The 21,816-nt window shown below is 58.5% G+C and overlaps 1 protein-coding gene across 1 annotated transcript; it reads right to left on the bottom strand.

Annotated features, from left to right (window-relative positions):
- Positions 1-823: 823 nt before the first annotated feature.
- On the bottom strand, positions 824-21,313 carry ATP8B3 (ATPase phospholipid transporting 8B3). Its single transcript, XM_040086962.1, has 27 exons — positions 21,248-21,313; positions 20,362-20,453; positions 19,608-19,721; positions 18,559-18,657; positions 18,058-18,119; positions 17,048-17,120; positions 16,885-16,955; positions 16,298-16,380; positions 15,610-15,786; positions 15,099-15,187; positions 14,329-14,522; positions 13,125-13,333; positions 11,207-11,241; positions 10,689-10,845; positions 9,843-10,031; positions 9,319-9,431; positions 8,795-8,959; positions 8,101-8,212; positions 7,777-7,852; positions 7,260-7,398; positions 6,566-6,833; positions 5,886-6,109; positions 5,267-5,350; positions 4,348-4,587; positions 4,013-4,151; positions 3,652-3,782; positions 824-2,463 (listed from the first exon to the last, which is right to left on the bottom strand). The coding sequence occupies exons 1-27, from the start codon at positions 21,294-21,296 to the stop codon at positions 2,284-2,286; spliced, it is 3,564 nt and encodes a 1,187-aa protein (XP_039942896.1). The 5' UTR covers positions 21,297-21,313; the 3' UTR covers positions 824-2,283.
- Positions 21,314-21,816: the final 503 nt, after the last annotated feature.

Genomic DNA, 21,816 nt, shown 5'->3' with positions numbered 1-21,816 from the left:
GGGTCGGATTTAAACATTCTTACGCCACTCTGGCACAACGAGAGCCAAGATTTCCCTGCTCCAACATCAGCTGTGCCGGTAGGACGTCGGCACAGAGCGACAGAAATGGCTTTGCCAAAAATCCACCATTCACCCTTTTTCCTGCACATCCCGAGTCTGGGTGGGGAGGACGATCAGCTCCTCTCTGCCTCTCTCCCCGACCTGTGTTGGGCTGTCACTGCCCCGTGGGCCTGTCCCTGTCACCACATGTCCCCAGCACGGAGCTGGCTCTTTCCCTTGTCTCAGAGGACACCCAGCCGCGGGGCCGGACCTGCAGGAGCTGCCACAAGGAACACGCTTCCTCTCACTTCTTTGTCTGGCGTTTTTAAGGAGAGGAAATTAAACATGCAAAGAGCAAAATTCGGGTTTTGTTTCTTTTTGGTTTGTTTTTATTCTTCCCCTTTGATTTCTAAGGGAAACGAAGGAGTCAGACAGAATCCAGCCTGGCCAGGGAGAACCCACAGCTCGGCTCTGCCAGCCCAGCCTCCTCCAGAAAACATTGCTCATTTTTCTGTGTAGCAATAGGTGACACTCGTCCTCGTCCCATGCAGTCCGAGGGCCACATCTCTGAGTTTTTAAATGACTTTTTCCTTCTAATTAAATTAATTTAAGTTTGGGTTTTTTGGTTTTTTTTTTTTTTGCTGCTGCTTCATTGTTACTCTCATGGGATAAGTTTTATTCTACAGCGAAATGCAATTGTTACTCCTCTGTGTCTTGCAACTATATTTGTTTAAGCTATTTACAAACATTAAAAAAAAAAAAAGAAAAAAAATAAAATAAAAAAGAGTCTTATGTGTCAGGCACTTTATCCAAACTGTGCTGTGTGCTCTGGAGTTTGTTCCTTGTTCTTTGCAATGACTCACGCAGGGGAAGTTATCAGGAAACTTAACTCCAGCCTGTCAACAGGTTTTAAAAGAGAGAAAAAAAATTAATCTCTATTTGTTCATCCTCTACTTGTCATGACTGTGTTGTATTTCTGCAGCTTTCTGTTTCTTCAATAAATTATTTTCTAGTCATTCACCCGGGCGTGTGTGGTGTCCTGTGGTGCTGAGGGGGTCACTTCCCTCCCCATGCCCCTTTCACCACCTCACTCCTCTCACCTGGGACATTCAGGGATCGTGTCCAGGACACTGGGGAAAGTTTTCTCCCCCCTGTTTTCCACCTGGCAGTTGCAGCAGTGAGAGCTTTCCCAGAGGAAAGACTTTTATTTCTTGGCACCATCCAGGCCCTTTCTGGCCAGAGTCCAAGGGAAACACTTTAATTCTCACAAACCCAGAGCAGATGAGGCCAAAGCACTTGTAAAACAAACCCATCGAATCACATGTGCTGCAGGCAGGGCCAAGCCCCCGTGGATGACCCAACTGTGCACCTTTTTACCCAAATTTCTTCTCCCTCTGTGCCTTTTGCCACGGCACGAGCGCTGCTGGCACAGACCAAGGGACCCACGGGAACTTCCAGTGCCTCTCTCACCTTCTGTGGCACTGCGGAGATTTCCAGGATAGGAGAGAGACGCTAAAAAGTCCTTTTAATTAAAAACCAAAACCCATAAAAAGGGTGACCCAGTCAGCTGTTCACACACCACTTCTCCAGCAGCCACTGCTGGTGGCCCTGGCTCTGTGGGACGTGTCCCCTGTGCCACCAGGCAGAACTTACCCTCATCCCCACCAGAAGGGCTTTTTGGGACTTTGGCAGAGCCTGTGGCCATAAGCTGTCCCCAAAGGTGGGGACAGCAGACCTGGGGGAGTGGTGTGGAGATGTGGCAAGGCACATGGAGGACACTGCCCCTTGTGCAGGGACAGCAAAGGCAGGAGCTGGGAGCGGTGGGGAGTGACAAGGAGGGCTGCAGGAGAAGAAAAACCTGCAGATGATCAATCAATCAATCAATCAATCAATCATGCCTGGCTGCCTCTCCAGAAATTAGGGGATATCTTGAAGCTACACTGCTCGAGTCTGAGCCACCTGGGCTGGTGGAGGTGACCCTGCCCATGGCTGAGGATGGGATGAGCTTTAAGGTCCCACCCAAACCACTCCAGGATTCTGTGACCTGTTCTGTGACAGAAAAGCCACAGGATTGACACCAGCCCTCGGTGGAGAACACAAAACGAGGTTCTCTGTGCAGCCACTGCAGCTCAGTCCCCGGTGGGTGAGGATGAGCAGGGGTGAGGGGCTGCACCCCCACCCAGCCCCACCGCTGCTCTCCATCGGCACATTTAATTAATACAGAGCTGGGTTAATGAGCCCGGGTCAGCAGCACTGCTTTGGGCTGGCCCTGGCACGCAGGCTGTCCCCGCGGGTGATGAGGCCGGCGTAGCCCTCCTGGTGGGAGAAGGCGTAGCTGGAGCGGCGGCAGAAGGAGCCGCGGGGAACGTGGGACCGCAGCTCCACCGGGGGCTCCGGATCCCGCTTGGCCTTCAGGTGGATCTTCTGCAAGGACACGCGGAGATCAGGGCTGGGGACACCTCCCAGGAGAGCCCTCAGACCAAGGCGGGACATGAAGGGGGCGGAGGGGCACCTCCAGCAGGACAGGGTTTGGGTCCCAGCTGTACAATGACCTGATTCGCCATGGGGATGAGGAGTGTGGGGATTCTCCTGGGGATCTGCAAAGCTCATGGAGCTCTGGAGCACAGCGTCAACCCCTGCTCCCACATGGGCTGTGGACATCTCCCAGGCAAGGCCCCAGCCCAAGGTGGGACACACCGTGAGCACAGGGACACCCTCCACCAGGACAGGGTTTGGATCCCAGCTCCACCAGGACAGGGTTTGGATCCCAGCTCCACCAGGACAGGGTTTGGATCCCAGCTCCACCAGGACTGGGTTTGGATCCCAGCTCCACCAGGACTGGGTTTGGATCCCAGCTCCACCAGGACACAGTCTGGATCCCAGCTCCACCAGGACAGGGTTTGGATCCCAGCTCCATCAGGACTGGGTTTGGATCCCAGCTCCACCATGACTGGGTTTGGATCCCAGCTCCACCAGGACTGGGTTTGAATCCCAGCTCCACCAGGACTGGGTTTGGATCCCAGCTCCACCAGGACTGGGTTTGGATCCCAGCTCCACCAGGACTGGGTTTGGATCCCAGTTCTACCGGGATGGGGTTTGGATCCCAGCTCCACCAGGACAGGGTTTGGATCCCAGCTCCACCATGATCTCCTTTTCCATGATGGGATGAGGGATATGGGGTCTCTCCCAGGGGGCTGCAAAGCTCCCAAGGCTCTGGAGCACAATCTCAACCGCTGCTTCCACCTGGGACCCTTTTGAAGGTATAACCCACAACCCCGGGGGGAGCGAGCTCCACCGAGGCTGGGGTGGCACCAGGACCTGCACCAGACCCCAGATGCTCCTGGGAGGTCCTGGAGGACAGAGCAGACCCTCTCCAAGAGCTGGATCAGGTCTCTTGGCCCAGGTCCCCCTGTGGGGCCACGGAACAATTTTGGGAGAGGCCCCTGGAGTCAGAGTTGGTGGCAGTGTCATGAAGGACCACCCTGAGTGGGACCACCAAGGAGAGGTGACAGCAGTCCAGGCTTCCCTGGGGAACCTCCCCCTGCCATCCATCACCAGTCCCAGACACCAGCGCTGGTGGGAAGCAGGACGTGCCCCCGCCAGCCCCCTCACCTGCTGCCTGCTGGCTCTGCCCAGGATGGCACGGAAGGCACGGACGGTGAGCGAGGGCAGGGTGCTGACCACCAGGGACAGCAGGACCACGAGCAGCACATAGGGGTCGGTCAGGGCGTTCCAGCTGGCGTCTGTCAACACAGATGTGATGTTCGGGGAGGGAGGGTGGAGCGGGCAGAGGGGACAGGCCCCCAGCCAGGAAGGTACCGGGGGCTCTAAAGAGGAGATGGCACCTAAACTGGAGTTAAGAGTCAAGGCAGCAGCTCAAGTGGCAACGAGGAGATGATCTGCAGGGTGGGAAACAGCTCCTAGCACCAAGGCAGGGAAGGGAAGGGACACAGGGACCCCCAGGGCACCTCACCTGGGAAGCGGAAGATGGCAGGGGCTATCCTGAAGGCATCTGCACTTTGGGTCAGGAAGGAGAAGAGGCAGAAGAGGAGCAGGCTGGCTGTGATCATCAGGAAGGACAACACCGTCCAGTGCTGGGTGTCCAGGACAATCTGTGGGGACAAGGGCAGAGCACGTGATCTCATGGGGGCCGTGGTGACCGTGTTCCATTCAGCTGCTTTGTCCAAATTCCTCCTCCATCCCAGGGACATCATCCCAGAGCTGTAAATCACTGGGGATAGAGCCAGAGCCCAGGGACCCATAGGATCTGCTGTGGGGCAGGATGGGGAAGAGCAGATCAGCGCTCACCTCCACGAGGACCGACAGCAACACTGACAGGGCCACTGTGACAGAGAAGGACTCGTAGTCACCCACGGCCTTGGTGCCAACGTGGTCCTCAAAGGCCCAGAGCGCGATGTAGAAGCTGATGAGGGAGGTGCCCACCCCGTGCAGGAGCGTGACACCAAAAACACGGTAATTGAAGAGCTCGTCCTGCTGCCCCACCATGTAGAGCTCAGGGAATTCCAGGCTCTTCTTGGCACTCACGTCCTGCCGGGAGAGCATCCCAGAGGGAATGCAGGGATCGGGGGAGGGAGAGCATCCCAGAGGGAATGCAGGGATCGGGGGAGGGAGAGAATCCCAGAGGGAATGCAGGGATCGGGGGAGGGAGAGCATCCCAGAGGGACTGCAGGGATTGGGAGAGGGAGAGCATCCCAGAGGGAATGCAGGGATTGGGGAGGGAGAGAATCCCAGAGGGAATGCAGGGATTGGGGAGGGAGAGCATCCCAGAGGGAATGCAGGGATCGGGGGAGGGAGAGCATCCCAGAGGGAATGCAGGGATTGGGGAGGGAGAGAATCCCAGAGGGAATGCAGGGATCGGGGAGGGAGAGCATCCCAGAGGGAATGCAGGGATTGGAGGAGGGAGAGCATCCCAGAGGGAATGCAGGGATCGGAGGAGGGAGAGCATCCCAGAGGGGATGCAGGGATCCGGGGAGCAGGACGGGGCCGCCCCACCCCACACCCCCTCTCCCTCTGGGAGAGCTGCAGTGGGTCCCTCGGCCCAGTGGCTCTGGGGTGACTGCGGACAGGTGCCCCAGGACTGAGGGTGAGCTCCAAATTCCCACCGAGCTGCCAACGCCGTGTGCTGGCACAAAGGGCTGTGGAGATGGTTCCCAACTGCCGAGGGTGGCACAGGGCTGGGTGAGCCTGGGGAATATGGAAGCCATACCTGCTCCAAAAGGCCCACGGACAGCACCGGGTAGGCAGTGTAGAAAATATTGTAGAGTGCAATGAACCAGCCCTCGTACAGAGGCTAGAAGGGAACAGGGAGAGCTGTGAGCTTGGAGGTGCTCTGGAAAGACTCACAAAGGATGTCCAGGCCCCAGGACACTCAGATCCAAACATGGAAATCCTCTTGGACTTGCCCCACATTGTCTGTAGGGTTGTGCTGCAGACAGAGTGGGGCTGGGGTTCCATGTGCTGAGAGTCAAGTCGCACTTGATGATGGCCCTTGGCATCAAAGCTCCCATTCTGGAGGGAGGCAGCTTAATGCACATGGGATCCTGCACCTGTCCAAGCCTGAACTGCAGCTCACTGGGAGATCCCGAGATTCCCCAGGGTGCTTTCCCAATCCAGCCAGGTAAAAATGAGATACTCAGTTGTGTCTCAGTCAGGCAACCGCAAGAAATTGGACATGGCGAGGGAGAAAAGGGGACCAAGGTGGTGATGTGGACACGTGTCCTCCAGGCAGTGCCAGGCACGATCCCTGCAGGGATCCCTGAGCAGGGGGAGCGGGAACTCTGGTGCAGAGACCTCCAGGGGATGGATGTGACCCCTGCACCCCTCACCTGGGCTGTGAATCCGCTGTGGAAAGCGAACCACACCTGGGCCAGGAGGCCAGCGAAGGTCTTGTAGAAGAAGTACCGGAGGAACTTGCAGACGCGCAGGTAATTCCAGCGGCCGTGGACGAGCAGCAGGCGCTGCAGGAAGGAGAACTGGGCCAGGGCGTAGTCACTGCACTGCACGGCCTGCAGCCCCTCCAGCCCACTGATGCCCACCCCGATGTCCGCGGCTGCGGGTGGCAAACGCACGTGGGGAGGTTTTGGGGGGAGCTGGGGGTTGGATTTCCCCATGGGTTGTCCCCAGGAATGTGAATCCAGGAGCGACGGACAAAGGGAACGAGCCCCCTCTATCCCACGTGCTGGGTGTCCCAGAGCACAGCCCCGTGTCAGGGCTGCTGGGAGGGGCGGGGAGGGCTCTGCCACCTGCCCACCTGGGGGTTTGAAGGTTCATCAAGGTTCACCCCAGGTGCCAAAAGCACGTGGGCCACCCTGTACTTGTCTCAGGCTGCTCCCTGTCCTGTGCCTCTCTCCCCTCCCAGCGTAGCAAGGTGGGAGACAGGTTTGGGGCTTCCCCTCGAGTTCCTCACCCCAAAGGGGAGGGTGAGGTGGTGGAGATGACAGACGGGGCACCACCATCACCAGTGGGACACCAGTGGAACCCCAACCTCCCTGTGCCCGAGCCTCACTTTTGATCATGTTGACATCGTTGGCGCCGTCCCCGATGGCCAAGGTGATGGCCCTCTTGTGCTTCTTCACCAGCTGCACCATCAGGGCTTTCTGCTTGGGGGTCACCCTGCAGCAGATCACGGCCTGGCAGCTGGTGGCCAGCTCCACAAAGGCCTTCTCCACCAGACCTCCCTGGTCCTGCGAGGCCTCGGGCCCATCACGGCACAGCCACGGCCACGGCCACCCCTTCTTCTCCTTCAGCACCTCTCCCGTGTGGAGGATTTTGTCCTTGGTGGAGAGCACAGGTGGCTGGGACCTCACCCACAGCCCTCAGAGCCCTCAGCTCCTCAGCAGTGCTCTTAGACGCCCCAAAAGAGTGACCCTGGTTTTCTCCAAGCCGATCACAGAGCAGGGGCTGTGCCCATGAGCCCAGGCTGTCCCAGTACGACCACGAGAGCCTGTGATCCCCACGCAGCTGGTGTCACCCCACAACACTGGGCAGCTTGGTCGAAGCCCCCCAGCACCAAGTGCTCTGTGTGAAGCTGCTCTCCTCTCCACCCTTCATTCCCCAGCGCCAAATGGGCTTTTCCCACCTTTTGGGCAGGAGGAGCACCACGTCCTACAGGTGCTGGTGCCACCCAGGACTCTGATACCCCCAGGGCAGGAACAACCATCAGGCAGGGAGCAGAGAACAGCGGCCAGGGGCCACCTCACCAGGAAGTCCCCGCTGATGACGATGGCTCTCTTGTGGCACGGAGCCTCTGGGCGCTGCTGGGAGAGGTGGCGGCTGCACGGGGCGTCCCCACCGCCACTGAGGTTGTTGTTGCTGTCCCAGTAAGCCTGGAGGATGTCGCTGTGGGAGGAAGAGGGGTTGGACATGAGCTGGGGACGCTGGGAATGCTGGTGAGACCTACAGAGAGCCTTGGTCGTCTCAAAGCTAGGGAGATGGGACAGGAGGAACAAAGAAGAGGTCCACTGATATCAGAAATCAGCATGGTTTGGAGGCTGGAGAGAAGCTGAAACCCTTTCTGGTCAAAGCCTGCCGAGGAAGAGCGTGGGGTGGGAGAAGGAACAGGTGGGGAGGCCTGAAACAGCATCAGATGAAGACCATGGACATCCAGGCTGGCACAGGGAAGGAGAAGCACCTCTGGCTGAGCTGAGCTCTGCCCGTCCTCAGAGTGTCCTCAGCAGGGACAGCAGTGTCCTGAGCCAGGAGGTGAGGATTCCTCACCTGACCTCCTTCTCCTCCAGGATCTCCATGTCGTCCGTCAGCAGCCTGCAGGCGTAGCCGATGTTCATCGCGGTCTCTGCAACACCCCGCTGTCAATGGTCCCCCAGCCCAGGGCAGCCCCCAGCCCTCGGCTCCAAGAGCCCTTGGTGGGCAGCAGCTCCTTCCCCTGCCTCAGTTTCCCCTGGCGGGTGGATGTGCTGCTATTGGGGAGCAAAGGGAGCAGCGGGACCAGTTCCTGCGCACTGCCAGTGGCCCTTCTCCTCTCTGCCCCCGCTTAGGGGAGAAGCTGAAATGTGTTGGGGGTCCGGGGGTGCCTGCACTGACCTTGTTTGTCTCCTGTCAGCACCCACACTTTGATGTTGCCCAGTTTCAGCAGCTGGATGGTCTCGGGGACTCCCTCCTGCAGCTTGTCCTCGATGGCCGTGGCCCCGAGCAGCTGGAGGGGGGGACTGGGTGTCATGGCCCGGGCCAGGGCAGGACAGGGAGGTGGGAATCACCCCTGGATCCATCCAGCAGCCCTTGCTGGGCGTAGACACCACTCAACAGCTACAGCTTGACATGTAAATTAACCCCTGGATAATTTAGCTCTACCCTCATTGCTAAAACTCTTTACCCATCTACCTTCATGCCCCACTAAAAATTTAAGCCTTATAGCTTTTAGTAAAACCACATACTTAAAACTCTTCACCTTCAAATCTAATACATTTATATAACAAACACCTTTATAATGACCAAAAAATACTCTTAACTCCTTAAAATCTTATACCCATAAATAACTTGACATACAGAAACTCCAAGAAAAGCACGAACCACCACGTGATGACAAAAGTGGTGGCTCTCCAGCAGCCAGGTGTCCACTGGCACATCACAAAGTCACCCTTCAGGAAAACCCCCCTGTCCTCCCAGCCAGGGAATGGGTGTTGGGTTGGACACTTCACCTCCTCCTTCTGGAGAGCCAAACCCCCCCTGCCTGCCCTCTGGGGCACAGACAGCTCCTCCTGAGCCAGCCCCGTCCCACCTGCAGGTTCTGCTCCATCTCCTCGTAGAGCCTGTCCAGCTCCTGGGCACGCTCCCGCAGCAGCACCGCGGCCTCGCCGTGCCTGCGGCTCCAGGCGCGGAACTCGGCCTCGCTCACCTCCCTGCTGGCCACGCACAGCGTCCTCAGCGTCTCCTCTGCAAAGCGCTGCGGGGAGGAGACGTCAGGCCTCTCCTCCCTGCCCAGGGTCAACCCTGGCCAGCCGCGGGCAGAGCCAGAGATGCTCCAGGACCTGGGCATCTCTCCGGGCTCTGACTCCCTTCCGCCACCCTACAGCATCCCCACGAGCGCCCTCGGGTGCAGCTGGTCCGTGCAGAACACCAAAGTGGATCCCCTGCCCTCTCACCCCCTGTCCCACATGCAGGTGAGGCTCCTAGAGCAGGAGGCAGAACCGAAATCCCGAAGGCAGCGGGAGGAGGAGCAGCGGGGCACCGACTGCGGGACAGCCGGCGCAAAGCCAGCGGGAGGGGAGCAGAGCTGTCCCCCCGGGCTGCTGTGGGACTCACATCCAGCGCCCTCTCGGTCAGCGTCTCATTGGGCCCTCGCCGCCGCAGCCGCTGCAGGATGACGGTGTCAGCGCCCTTGGTGTAGAGCCGGATGGTGCCCTGGGGGTCTCGCACTGCCACGGGGGGGAAGGACACCTCAGGTCCCCTCCAAGATGCTCCCATCACTGCACGGTGGCCACGCTGGCCCGTGCTGGCCCCCAGAAGGCACCACAGGGCTCGCCGGTGCTTTTCCCCCTGTGGCCACGGGAAGCACAGGAATATCCCCAGATCTGCACCACCACGGGGCAGAATCAGGCCTCGGGGACTGTCAGCTCCTCACACGGCTCCTCTGAGCCCTGGATTTACTCCTTTCTCTCTTGGCTGCCCAAACCCTTCTCGGCTGCCTTGACCAAGGTGAGCAAATCCACTGGGATGACCAGGGTGACCCTTAGGAGCCCAGCTGTGGCCACCTGCAGCCGTCCCAGTGCCATCCCTTGTGGGGCTGAGCACAGGAGGGGTCCCCAGGGACAGCCCACCCCACTCACCCAGGACAGACATCCTCTTGCGGTCGCTGTTGAAGTCCAGCATGGCCAGCACCTCGTACGTCCTGGTCCTGCCCAGCTCCCTGATGGTGATGGTGTCCTGTGTCCGGGACAGGAAGACGTAGCCCAAGCTCCTGGCTGCCATCACCAGCGCTTCCTCATCCGGGGAGGCCGCCTGGTAAACCAGCTGGTCTGCAGGACAGGAGGAGGGATCGCACCGAGACTCCCGGCCAAACCCCACCGGGACAGCTCCGGTGCCCCGTTCTTGCCCAGCAGCAGCTGTGACACCCTGAAACCTGAGCTGCCAGGCTGGGGAGAGCTCAGCCCTGCTTGTCTAATCTGGAGAGGGGCTGGGGACAAGGGCTGGAGGGACAGGGCACAGGGAATGGCTCCCACTGCCAGAGGGCAGGGCTGGATGGGAGATTGGGCAGGAATTGTTGGCTGTGAGGGTGTTGAGGCCCTGGCACAGGGTGCCCAGAGCAGCTGTGGCTGCCCCTGGATCCCTGGCAGTGCCCAAGGCCAGGCTGGACAGGGCTTCGATCACCCTGGGATAGTTGGACACCTAAACCCTGCCATGACAGGGATGGAACTGGATGAGTTTTGGGGTCCCTCCCAACCCCAATCATTCTGGGAATCTATCATCATTTTTACTCTGTTGCCCCAGACAGGATTATCCCCCCCTATGCTTGAATTCCCCCCCACGAGCTTTAAAACACCCCCAGACACAAATCCATGACACAGGGACAGCAGCATGAGCTGTCCCCGGGCTCTCACACCCGCTGCTCCCCACAGCTGAGCTTTGCTGGCCTCACCCACCCCCAGCACGGCCCCGAGGGCAGCTCAACCCACCGCCCCTGTCCTCCACCATGACCGTGTGACACAGCGCCAGCAGCCTCAGGAACTCCCTCAGCACCGGGTTGTCGTCCCTCTGCGCGGCTTCCAGCAGCGTCACATCGCAAACATCCGACTTCTGCTGGCCGGGGTGCCCCCAGGTGAGCCCCGAGCCCTGCAGGAGGCACAGGCAGGACGCAGGAGCTGAGCACGGGCTCCGTGCCCCCAGGAGCGCCAGGGATGTGACACAGCGGCACTCTGCTGGCACAGACCCAGGCCAGCAGAGCCCAGCCCTGCACTGAGTGTAAAACAGCTGGGAACGGAAAAAAAAAAACCCTAAAAATCGGAACTGCATCATTTTATAACCCCGGGTTCCCCTGTCCTGAAGGGACTGGGGAGGGGAAAACTCGCCAGGTCCCTCTGAGAGCCTGGAGCCCGCTGGCAGCCAGCGGAGCTCCTCAGCACCAGGCTGTGCCTGGTGTCACCGCTGTCACCAGGGACGGCCCCGTGGCACGTGGCTGGGGGGACTCACTCACCGGTGGCTGTTTGTCCTCACGGCCTGTGCCCGGACCTGCCAAAATAAAAATAATCCAGTTAATGGAGGGCTGGCAGGGGGCTTGGAGCAGCTTCTCTGGAGCGACTCCTGCTCCGGCTGGCTGAAAACCCAGCAAAAAGGCACCACCAGTTCCGCTGTGTCGGACTCCACCGGGATATCCAGGCCTCACCTTCTTGGCTTTTTGTTCAGATTTTCACCATGATTTTAATGTTAAAAATTCAGGTCTACTTTCAGCTGCATCTCCTGGGAGATTCTGCATTTGGCCAAAGACTGCTGGGATTAGGGCAATGCTGCTCCACAGAGGTGGAATGTGCTACACCAGGCAGGGAGAATTTGGATTATTCCTGCCTAAAAGCTTTGCTAGGGTTTTTTTGCCCTCCTTTTTTGCTTTTATCACTGCCCATTTGTCTCAAGCACATGATACTTATCTCAGGAAAACAGGGCCTGATGTTAAAGCTTGGATCTGCCCTGCTCATTAAATTTCACTAATTAAGCATCATGATGGCTACTAAAGAGAGCCAAGAGCTGAAGTACAGCAATGAGAAGAGGAAGGACTCAGCAATTTTCAAGGTTTTATGGGGAAAACCAAGAAGAATCATTAAAAATAATAAATTTTTAAATGTTTAAAAAAAAAAAGGTTAAAAACCCAAACAGACAAATAAAGTAAATAAATAAAAAGAAGGTGCAATTACATATGTTCATTCTAATTAAACAACTCATGGACATTGATAATTTCCTCGCCTCCTCCATAGATCACCTGAAAGCCTCAAAGTACCCAGATTTGGCCACCAAGCTGGAGATTCCCCAGAAAATGATGAAAAGAACAACAGCTCCTTTTTCTCTACAAGACCTTAGAACCAAAGTCCATGGGCTCTCCTGGCCCTCTCCCGTTTCTCCTCGGCCTGGGCCAGCACCAGCTCACGATCCCAGGCAGGATCCACCTCACCCACACCGTGTTTGCTGCAGCTGCCCCAGGCTCCCTTTTTTATCGGGGAAAGCTTTGCTGATCTCAGCTGAGTTTGGGCCATGGAACCTCTCCCACGCTGGAGGCCAGGAGCGTGCCCTGGCTCCGTGTGCTGGGAACACCGCACCCGTGGGACCTCAGGCCCTGCAAAGCCCCAGAAACCTGGGGGGTTGTTGGAGTCCAGGGCATTCCTTTGGCTGCCCTGGAGGGTCAGGGACCTGGGCAGAGGGGTCTGGGACCCCAGCCCAGAGCTCAGAGAGACACTGGCTTTGATTTCAGTCCATGGGAAAAACTTCCTACACTGAGAGAAGGTTTACATGCCACAAGAATGTGAGAAATAGTAGTTTAGCTTATCACAGAATGAGAAAATAATAGTTTTAGGTTTCTAGCATTGAAGTGAATGGGGACAAGATGGAGAATCTGGGGCGTTGTCTCCTTCTCCTTCTCCTTCTCCTTCCCTCACTCCATTGCTGCATTGACGTGGCACAAAGTAGTTAGTGAGGATTGGGTCAAAGTAAAGATGACTTTTTAGTAATAGTGATAGACATTGGTAAGAAATAGTAAACAAGAAATACGTAGTAATTAGTATAAAAGATAAGGACAGCCCAGCTCGGGGGGAGACGTGAGGAATCCATGCAGCTGCGAACATCTTGTCGGACTCCGAGAAAATTGTAAGATAAGAAACAATAAAGGAAGTATGCAACCTTGAGAAATCTAAACCTGAGAACTCCGTCTCTTCCTTCGGCTCTGCTCGGAGCTGTGCAGGGGAGCAAAGGACCCTGAAACCACCTCAATGTTGGGGTAAGCCCCCGACAGGGGGTGAGGACAGGGAGAGTTCCTACAGCACCACCAACACCAATCCACCTCAGGAGGGGTGGAGAGATCCAGCTCCAGGCTCATTGAGCCCCTCCAGTCTGATCCCAGCCCGGATTACCGTAGATGGTCCCGTTGACGCAGCATTTCTTGAAGGTCATGATGTTCTGTGTCAGGGTGCCCGTCTTGTCCGAGAAGATGTACTCGACCTGGCCCAGCTGGTCGCTGAGGCTGGTGCTCCTGGCTTCGGCTGGAATGTCCTTGGCACCGTAATACATCTCCAGATCCCAGCTGATGAAACAGCTGTTCACCAGGTAGATGAATTCAAACCTAGGGGGTCCAGGAGGAGAGAACAGGGAGGAGGAGATGGTGTTCCTCACAGCCCGGGGGCACTGGGGCCTGGAAGGAGAGGCAGGGACAGGTCCCCAGCTTGAGCCTCCTGCTCTGGGCTTGGGGCAGCCCAGAGGGTTTTCACTGCTCGTGGCCAGGCCTCCAAAAAGCTCATCACCCTCTGGAATTCTGCCCCTTGGTGACCAAACTCACAGATCTGGAGGCCCAGTGAAAGGCCCCAAAGTTTGGAAACAGCTTTTTCCAACATAAATGGCGATTGTTGCCCACACGGAGCAGCTGTGGCCTTCTCCTCCCCCACCATGCTGCTGTCCATAGGAATCCCAAGAACATCTCAGATCCTGCTCCCAGGGAGCTGCACCTTCCTCAGAGCCATCCTCGGCCTGCCCACGATTCCCAACACCAGCTGGGGATCCCTGCTCTGCTTTTCCCCTGGGAAGGTCTCAAAGCACATCCTTGGTGTTTGTAGGACACACACCCCACCCAGCCTTCCCCTCTCCTGGCTAAGGGAGCACCTGGGAATGACCCGGGCCACACCTTGGCCCTCAGTGCGGCCTCATCTGGGGCTGTGACCCAAGTTCCAGGTGAGGGGTGAGGGCAGGGGCTGGGTGCTGATCCCTGATCCCTGATCCCTGATCCCTGATCCCTGATCCCTGATCCCTGATCCCTGAACCCTGAACCCTGAACCCTGAACCCTGATCCCCAATCCCTGATCCCTGAGCCCTGCACCCTGATCCCTGATCCCCAAGCCCTGATCCCTGAGCCCTGAACCCTGATCCCTGATCCCTGATCCCCAATCCCTGAGCCCTGAACCCTGAACCCTGATCCCTGATCCCCAATCCCTGAGCCCTGAACCCTGATCCCTGATCCCTGATCCCCAATCCCTGAGCCCTGAACCCTGAACCCTGATCCCTGATCCCCGATCCGTGAACTCTGAACCCTGATCCCTGATCCCCGATCCCTGCCAAGGTCCTTACGTTATGTACATGGACATGGGAATGATGACGCTGAGGAGGATGGTGAAGCCCCAGAAGTTGAGGAAGGCCTGCTGGGCAGGGCTCGTGTGCTTGTAGAGGGCAGCCAGGTATCCGTGCTTCTCCTGGAACGTCCTGGCCCAGAAGCCAGAGGCGACGGCGAGGCCCAGGGATGTCACCAACAGCACCAGGAAGATCTGGGGTGGGAAGCCAGCATGAGAATGTCCCAAGATGAGAAAGTCCCAGGATCACAGAGCCCAGCAGACTCTTCTCTAGAAGGCTCCAGGGAGAGCTCCGAGCCCCTGGCAAGGCCTGAAGGGGCTCCAGGAGAGCTGCAGAGGGACTGGGGACAAGGGCTGGAGGGACAGGACACAGGGAATGGCTCCCAGTGCCAGAGGGCAGGGCTGGGTGGGAGATTGGGCAGGAATTGTTGGCTGTGAGGGTGTTGAGGCCCTGGCACAGGGTGCCCAGAGCAGCTGTGGCTGCCCCTGGATCCCTGGCAGTGCCCAAGGCCAGGCTGGACAGGGCTGGGAGCAGCCTGGGACAGTGGGAGGTGTCCCTGCCATGGCAGGGGTGGCACAGGATGGGCTTTGAGGTCCCTCCCAACCCAAACCAGTCTGGGATTCTCTGATTCTCTGAACATGTTAAACCCAAGATATTTTGAGCCAAATATTGCAAGATGAAGAAAAGCAGCGGGGCCCAAGCTCCTCCTGTCATGAGGAGCCCTGTGAGCCACCCCAGGAGCAGGGCAGGGCTGTTGGCAGCACACCCACCACAACCACCAGCCGATCCATCAGGTGGTCCAGCTTGGTTTTCTTCCGCTTGATCTTCCCACAGTTCCTCATGATCTTGGAATCAAACCCTGGGCAAGAAACATTTCCAAAGTAAAAATGCAAATCCCCAGAAGGTTCAGCTGCAGGTCACTGAGACTGCTTCCCTCCACAATGACACCTCCTGTCCCCTGAAGAGCTCAGAGGAGACCCTCCCTCTCTCAGTGTCCATCCAGCCGTGGCCGCACGCTCCGAAACGCGACGCTCGCAGCAGCTCTCACCCCTCCCTCTCCCCACAGCTCCCCATGGCCCAGCCCCGAGCTGCGCTGGCCGGGCTGGATCCGGGATGAGGCTCAGCTGGGAGAACACCCGGGATGAGGAGAGCTCTGGTACCACCTCCCCTCCCACCAGCCGGGACACCGCCAGCTGCGGATGGCACCTGCCCGTGAGCTCGGCACGCTGCTCTGGCAGCTCAAAACCCCCGCGATGCCGGGGCGTTCTGTCCCTCCCCGGCCCGGGCGGGGACACTGGCCTGCGTAGAGCACCAGTCCGTAGCAGAGGTCGGTGTTGCGGAGGCGGCAGCCCCGCAGCAGGATGCGCTCTCCGTCCAGGGCGTGGGCGCGGCCCCGCCAGCGCAGGGTGCCCGTGAAGGTGTGCATGCGGCTGTTGGGCTCCTCGCACGTCACTCGCCCTGCCACAGCCACAGCGAGGGTCAGCTCCCTCCCCGCTCAGCCCCACGCGTCCCCCACAAAGAGGGGCCTCTCGGGGAGATCTGGGGTGTGTCGGGGAGTGTCTGGGTGGGGTTTGGGGGCGCTGAGGTGGAGGCTGATGGAGGTGCTGGGAGGTTGTTCAGTGCAGGAACCTTGCTGGGCTGTGAACTGGAGAAGGTGCAAACACAACCCCCTTCGTCCCCAAGGCCTTGGAGAGGGGAGTTCTGCGCCCTGTGGTGGAGCAGCAGGGGCTGAGCTCGGGTTTGGGAACCAAGGGCTTGGTTCCAGTGGGAAAGTCAAGATCCAGGGCAGGTGGAAGGGGCACAACCCTGCTGGACCCATCGCAGAAGTGATGGGGAGAACCTCCCACGAGGCCTCTGGCTGCCAGGCTCTTGTTGGACTGATGGGGACAGGGGGTCAGAGAATCCCCAAGGCTGAATCCACCCGGCCCCAGTGGGATTGGCCACATCCCCCCACACCCAGCAGACTCACCATCAAAGGCAGCCATGCTCTCCTCGCTCCCCAGCTCCTGGTGGGTGACCAGAAGGGCCTGCCTGAACTTCAGGTTCGTTTCCCTGTGAGCAGGAGCCAGGGAAAGGAAAATAAAACAACCCTTTGGGGTGACAGAGCTGTTCATCCTCCTGTCGGGCCCACGGGACAGAGACAGCCATTAATTATCAGGTAATTACACAAGCGGTGGGAGCGAAATGCCAGAGAGGGACCTGTGCTGCCACACAAGGAGCACTCGTGCAGGCAGAGCCCTGGCCCAGGGACCCTGCCAGTAAATCATCCTGCACATGGAGGGGGAGAATGGGCTGGGAAGGAGCTGGGAGATGGCCAGAGGTCGCCAGGTGCTCTGTGGAACTCTCACCAGAGCCTTTGGACTCTCATTTTCAACATTTGTGGGTCAAACCCGCATTTCGGGGGTGTCTGCAGGTTTGGGTTTTGGAGGATCCGAAACATCCCGTGGTTTCCTTGACCCCTCCCAGCACCGGCGGGGTCCCCAAGACCAGGGTCTCCAGCCTCTGTCCCTGTCCCCCCATGGCCAGAGGGGTCCCTGTCCCTGTCCCTGTCCTCACCCGTCAATGTCAGCGGTCTCCACATAGCACAGGCTGCTGGGCTCGGAGCTGCACAGCAGGAGCAGGTCGGCCTTGAGGAACAAAAAACGGGGAGAGGGCACCTGGATGAGCCCCTGGTCACCGATGTCCCCCCGGGGCACAGCCGGCCGCGGGCACCCCTCACCGGGACGACGCTGTCCTTGCGCAGCCGCACGATGTCCCCGACGCAGATGTCGCGCCACTTCTGCCAGCGGAACCTGCGGGGGGATTCAGGGTGACGCCTTCGGTTTTATCTTCCACGTATTTCATGTCCTGTGCTGCCCAGGTGCAGCTCTGAGCTCACACTCGGGGTCACTCAGAGCAGGGACACAAAACAAATCCTGCGCCTGCCGCACACCAAGGACAACTTCCAGTCCAAAAGCACAAACAGCGGTGGCTGGAGGGAAGAACAAGGATGGGAGCTCACAGCCTGGAGCTGGAATTGGACAATTCAACCCCAAAGTGCAAATGGATGGAAACCTATCAAAGTGTGAGACTTCATGACTGTTTGTCCATTTTGTGACCATTTTTGGGTCCACCTTTGGGCGTAGCCTTGTCCAGGCTCCTGTCCTGCCCAAGGTGGATCCTAAAAGCCTTTTAATAAATCTCTACTTTATTCTTCACCTCTGTCCAGTCTCTGTTCCAGCTCAGCCTTCCCAAGGCACCAAAGGAACAACTTTTTCTCCCTGCAGAGCAGTGGGACTGGGGGCTGTGGGTGTTTCAGCCCGTTTCTGGAGGATTTGGCTCTCCAGATCCTTGTGCCACCTCCAGAGGGCTGAGCACCGAGGGTGGCACAGGACCCGCGTGTCACATCCATGTCCCGACGGGCACTTTCAGCACCCGGACCCCAGGTGGGAAAAGCTTCCCTGGAGTGGTGCTGAGCAGGAACACGGCTCCCTGGGCTGGAAATGATGACCTGGAGGAATTCTGTGGCCCAGGAAAGCCTCCCCCAGCACATCACAACAACTTGGGGCTTTTTAAAGCCTGCTGCCCGTGACTGGAACATGATCAATGCTCCAGGAGGACCTGTAGCACATTTTGGGAGGTGATGGGAGCTTGCAGAGCCCGGGACAGTCCCACCAAACCCCTTCTCAGCTGCTCAAGGACTCTCAGCGGGTGTGGAAAACCCCGGCACAGCTTCCCAGAGCCCCTCACCTCCTCCCAGCCAGGATTTCACAGGGCCTGCTGTTGATGCTCCTGTCGCTCCGGTGACGGCCCTGCACGCAGGAGAGACAGAGGGACCAAAGCATGGGCATGGGCCGTGCCAGCCTGTCCTGTCCCACAAAAACGACCCCCTCGATGCCACCACCTCCCTCCTCAGCCCCAGAGCTGCGTTCTGAGCCATGGGAAGATGTGTTCTGGTGAATAAAGAGGCTGGGTTCCCCTCAGGTGTTTCTGGGGACCAACCTGGCACCACAGCCCGAGGTCAGGGTATTAAAGATGACAGAAACGGAGGTCTGGACCCCGAGGGAAGCAGCCAGGGCATCACATCTTACAGGAGGGAGAATAAAAACAAACCGGATGTGGTGGAGCAGGAGCTACCTCAATCTGATGGATAGCAGCAACTCCTGAGCTCCTCAGCTCAGCTCAGCTCAGCTCACAGCAGAGACCCCTCCCCACCAGCGTCCCCAGGGCCCCCGGGGGCCCCTCACTCACAATGTCATCGACGAGGTCTCGCAGCCCCCGGATGATGAGAAGGCAGCTCAGGGGGAAGAGCAGAGTGTACCAGGGCAGCGTGGAGATCTCAGGGAAAGTCTGGAGAAGGAGAATTTTACACCAGTGCCACAGCTCCTGTCCCACCTTGGGGCGCTCGGGGTGGCTGAGTGAGTCCCTCGCTCCCAAGCCAGCGCCCGAGGGGGGCAGGAACCCAAGTCAGAACCATCAAATCCATATCTCTGTTACAGTCACCCCCTTGCTGGGTTTCCACCTCCTTTTGAGGCGTGAAATGCTCCTGGGCCTCTGACTTTGGAGGGATGAATTTCTGTTCTGGTGTGGTCATTGTGAGCTTTGCCTACATGTGAACCAAACCCATTTTATAGAGTGGAGGAAAGATTTGGGTTGGGAGGGACCTCAAAGCCCACCCAGTGCCACCCCTGCCATGGCAGGGACACCTCCCACTGTCCCAGGCTGCTCCAAGCCCTGTCCAGCCTGGCCTTGGGCACTGCCAGGGATCCAGGGGCAGCCACAGCTGCTCTGGGCACCCTGTGCCAGGGCCTCAACACCCTCACAGCCAACAATTCCTGCCCAATCTCCCATCCAGCCCTGCCCTCTGGCACTGGGAGCCATTCCCTGTGTCCTGTCCCTCCAGCCCTTGTCCCCAGTCCCTCTGCAGCTCTCCTGGAGCCCCTTCAGGCCCTGCCAGGGGCTCGCAGCTCTCCCTGGAGCCTTCTCCTCTCCAGCTGAGCACCCCCAGCTCTCCCAGGCTGGCCCCAGAGCAGAGGGGCTCCAGCCCTTGCAGCAGCTCTGTGCCTCCTCTGCCCTGGCTCCAGCAGCTCCCCGTGCTCCTGCAGTTTGGAGGTTTTAATTTCAATCAACCACACTTAACACAGGTTAAAGCCCTCAGAGTCCCCAGGAGACACCAAACCCCAGGGAAAAGCCGCGTCCTGGGAAACCTTTCAGCCCGGATTCCCCGCTCTGAGCTCGGGAGGAGCCTCCTGGGGCAGAGCCCTGGCACACACGGGGTGCTCCCCTGGCGCCCACCGCACCTGGAGGAGGATGACGAAGACGAAGTAGACGTTGGCCACGCGGTGGAACTGCTCGTAGAGGTTGAGGGGCAGGAAGGTGAGCAGGTTGTACTTGGCCGTCCTGATGGCATTGCCCTGCGGGGACACGGGGGTCACAGCGCTGCCAGGGCAGCCCTGGGAAATCAGGGACCCGCTCTGCAAGTGCCAACACGTGCTGGTGCTCCAAGCATTCCTCACGGCACCAGAAATGCCTTAAAAAGTGATCAAAGCCATAAGGGAAAACGAGGATTTATCAGATCCAAGTGCTGCATAAAATTGGGACCAAAATCATTTGCTTGCGGGTTTGTTCCCCATGTGGGGCATTCAACAGGAGTTGGACTCTTGGGTTCTTGTGGTCCCTTCCAGCTCAGAACATTCTGTGATTCTCGCTGTGATCTAAAGCCCAGCTCACTGACCTCGATGTTATCTAGCTAAAAAATGAAATAAAATAAAATATAAAATAAAATAATCTGGTTCTGTTCACTCAACACATCTTGAGAACTCTTTCTCTTCATTAGACCACCAGATTAAAAGTCTCCTTCACGCAGCTCTGCTCCTTCTCCCACGGCTCTGGGGGCACCAGGCAGGGAGGGAGCAGCACTTCTCCTCCCTGGGATTGTGTGTGTGACTCCCCCCCTCTGGAGACCCCCCGGAGCACCTGTGCCGTGTCCCCCCAGGCACCCCCGGCTCAGGGCTGAGGGCCGGGGAAGGGAAGCCCCGGGCTGTGCTGGCTCACCGAGTATTTCCTCTTGCTCAGGCACAAGGCGGATTTCCTCCTGAACTGCCTGTGGAAGCTGCGGTCGTTGGCCCTCACCTCCCAGGTGAAAGCTGGAAAAGCAAGTGGACATCCAGGGGTTCCCGTGGGAGCCAGGCCACCAGGTCACCAGGACACCAGGACACCAGAACACCAGGACACCAGGCCACCAGGACACCAGGACACCAGGACACCAGGCCACCAGGACACCAGGCCACCAGGCCACCAGGACACCAGGACACCAGGCCAACAGGCCACCAGGATACCAGAACACCAGGACACCAGAACACCAGGACACCAGGCCACCAGGACACCAGGACACCAGGACACCAGGACACCAGGACACCAGGACACCAGGCCACCAGGACACCAGGACACCAGGACATCAGGCCACCAGGACACCAGGCCACCAGGACCAGGGGTGGTCACTGCTGGGGAGGTTTTCCAAGGGCACAGCTGGGGCAGGGCTGGGCCTCGGGGACAGGGCACACAGAGAGCAGAAGACCAGAACGTTCCAGAGCTGCAGGAGTGCTGCCCACACCTCGGGGTCACCCCTTGGGCTCAGGGTTGGGGTCACAGCTCGGGTGTGGAGCTCAGGAGGAGGTTTGGGTGGGCAGGAGGAGCCCCCTGGGTCTCTGCTGTTGCAGTCACGGTCGTTCCTCTCCCAGTTCCGTTTTTGCCGTCCCAGTGCGGGCTCTGCCAAGCACGGAACGTCCCGGCCCCGTTCCCAACACCTGCCCCAGCCTCCAACCCCTCCTCAGCCCAAATCTTCTCCCTCCCCATTCCACAACCCCGTCCCACATCCCACCTCCCCATAAAGCGTCTGGAAGCAGGGAAAATCCCCAGCCCACACCCACGGCACACTGACCTGGCTGCTTCCCACGTGGGCAGCCCGGGGCCGGGTCCTGCTCAGCCATGCTGGCACCACTGCCAGGACCTGGGGACAAGGACAACCACGGACACCTGAAACCCTGGGCAGCGCCAGCGTGATCCCGCTGGGATGCTCCAGGGCAGGACACCTGACAGGGAGGGACAGTGTCCCAAGCAGCCTTCGCCCAGCCCAGCTGCCTGTGACAACTCCAAGAGGTTTTTGCCCTCTGGGGAAGTTACTGGAAATCATCTGAAGGCATTGGTGAGGAGCTGGAGCTCTCCCTGTGCTGCCAGCCCACCCGAGCCCCCGTCGTGCCGGGGGAGCAGCCACCTCCATCAATGACAAGATTTCCCTCACGCTTGGTGGCTCCTGACCTCCTGCAGGGGTGGTAGGGAAGATTAATTAATGTTTGTGAAGCGCTTTGTGATCCTCACATGAAAGGAGGCAGTGAGGGATAAAGCATTAATTACCTTATTATTAAATAATCCCACCAGAAGTCAGCCCCTGCCGTTATTTCTTATCTCACCCCTTTGATCACTTTTCCCGTTCTTTAACCCAAAGTATCA

Source organism: Hirundo rustica, chromosome 26 (assembly GCF_015227805.2).
Source record: "Hirundo rustica isolate bHirRus1 chromosome 26, bHirRus1.pri.v3, whole genome shotgun sequence".
Taxonomy (NCBI): Eukaryota; Metazoa; Chordata; class Aves; order Passeriformes; family Hirundinidae; genus Hirundo; species Hirundo rustica.
The sequence above is the reverse complement of the archived record's forward strand: the minus strand, read 5'-3'. Positions and strand labels throughout refer to the sequence as shown.

Excerpts from the sequence above, each read along its gene's own strand:
- ATP8B3 (XM_040086962.1), bottom strand. The coding sequence starts at position 21,296 with ATGGCTGAGCAGGACCCGGCCCCGGGCTGCCCACGTGGGAAGCAGCCA. Across the intron at positions 16,381-16,884 it reads GAGACCGCTGACATTGACGG|GGAAACGAACCTGAAGTTCA; the intron begins GTGAGGACAGGG and ends TCCTGCTCACAG. Across the intron at positions 13,334-14,328 it reads CCCATGTCCATGTACATAAC|GTTTGAATTCATCTACCTGG; the intron begins GTAAGGACCTTG and ends TGGACCCCCTAG.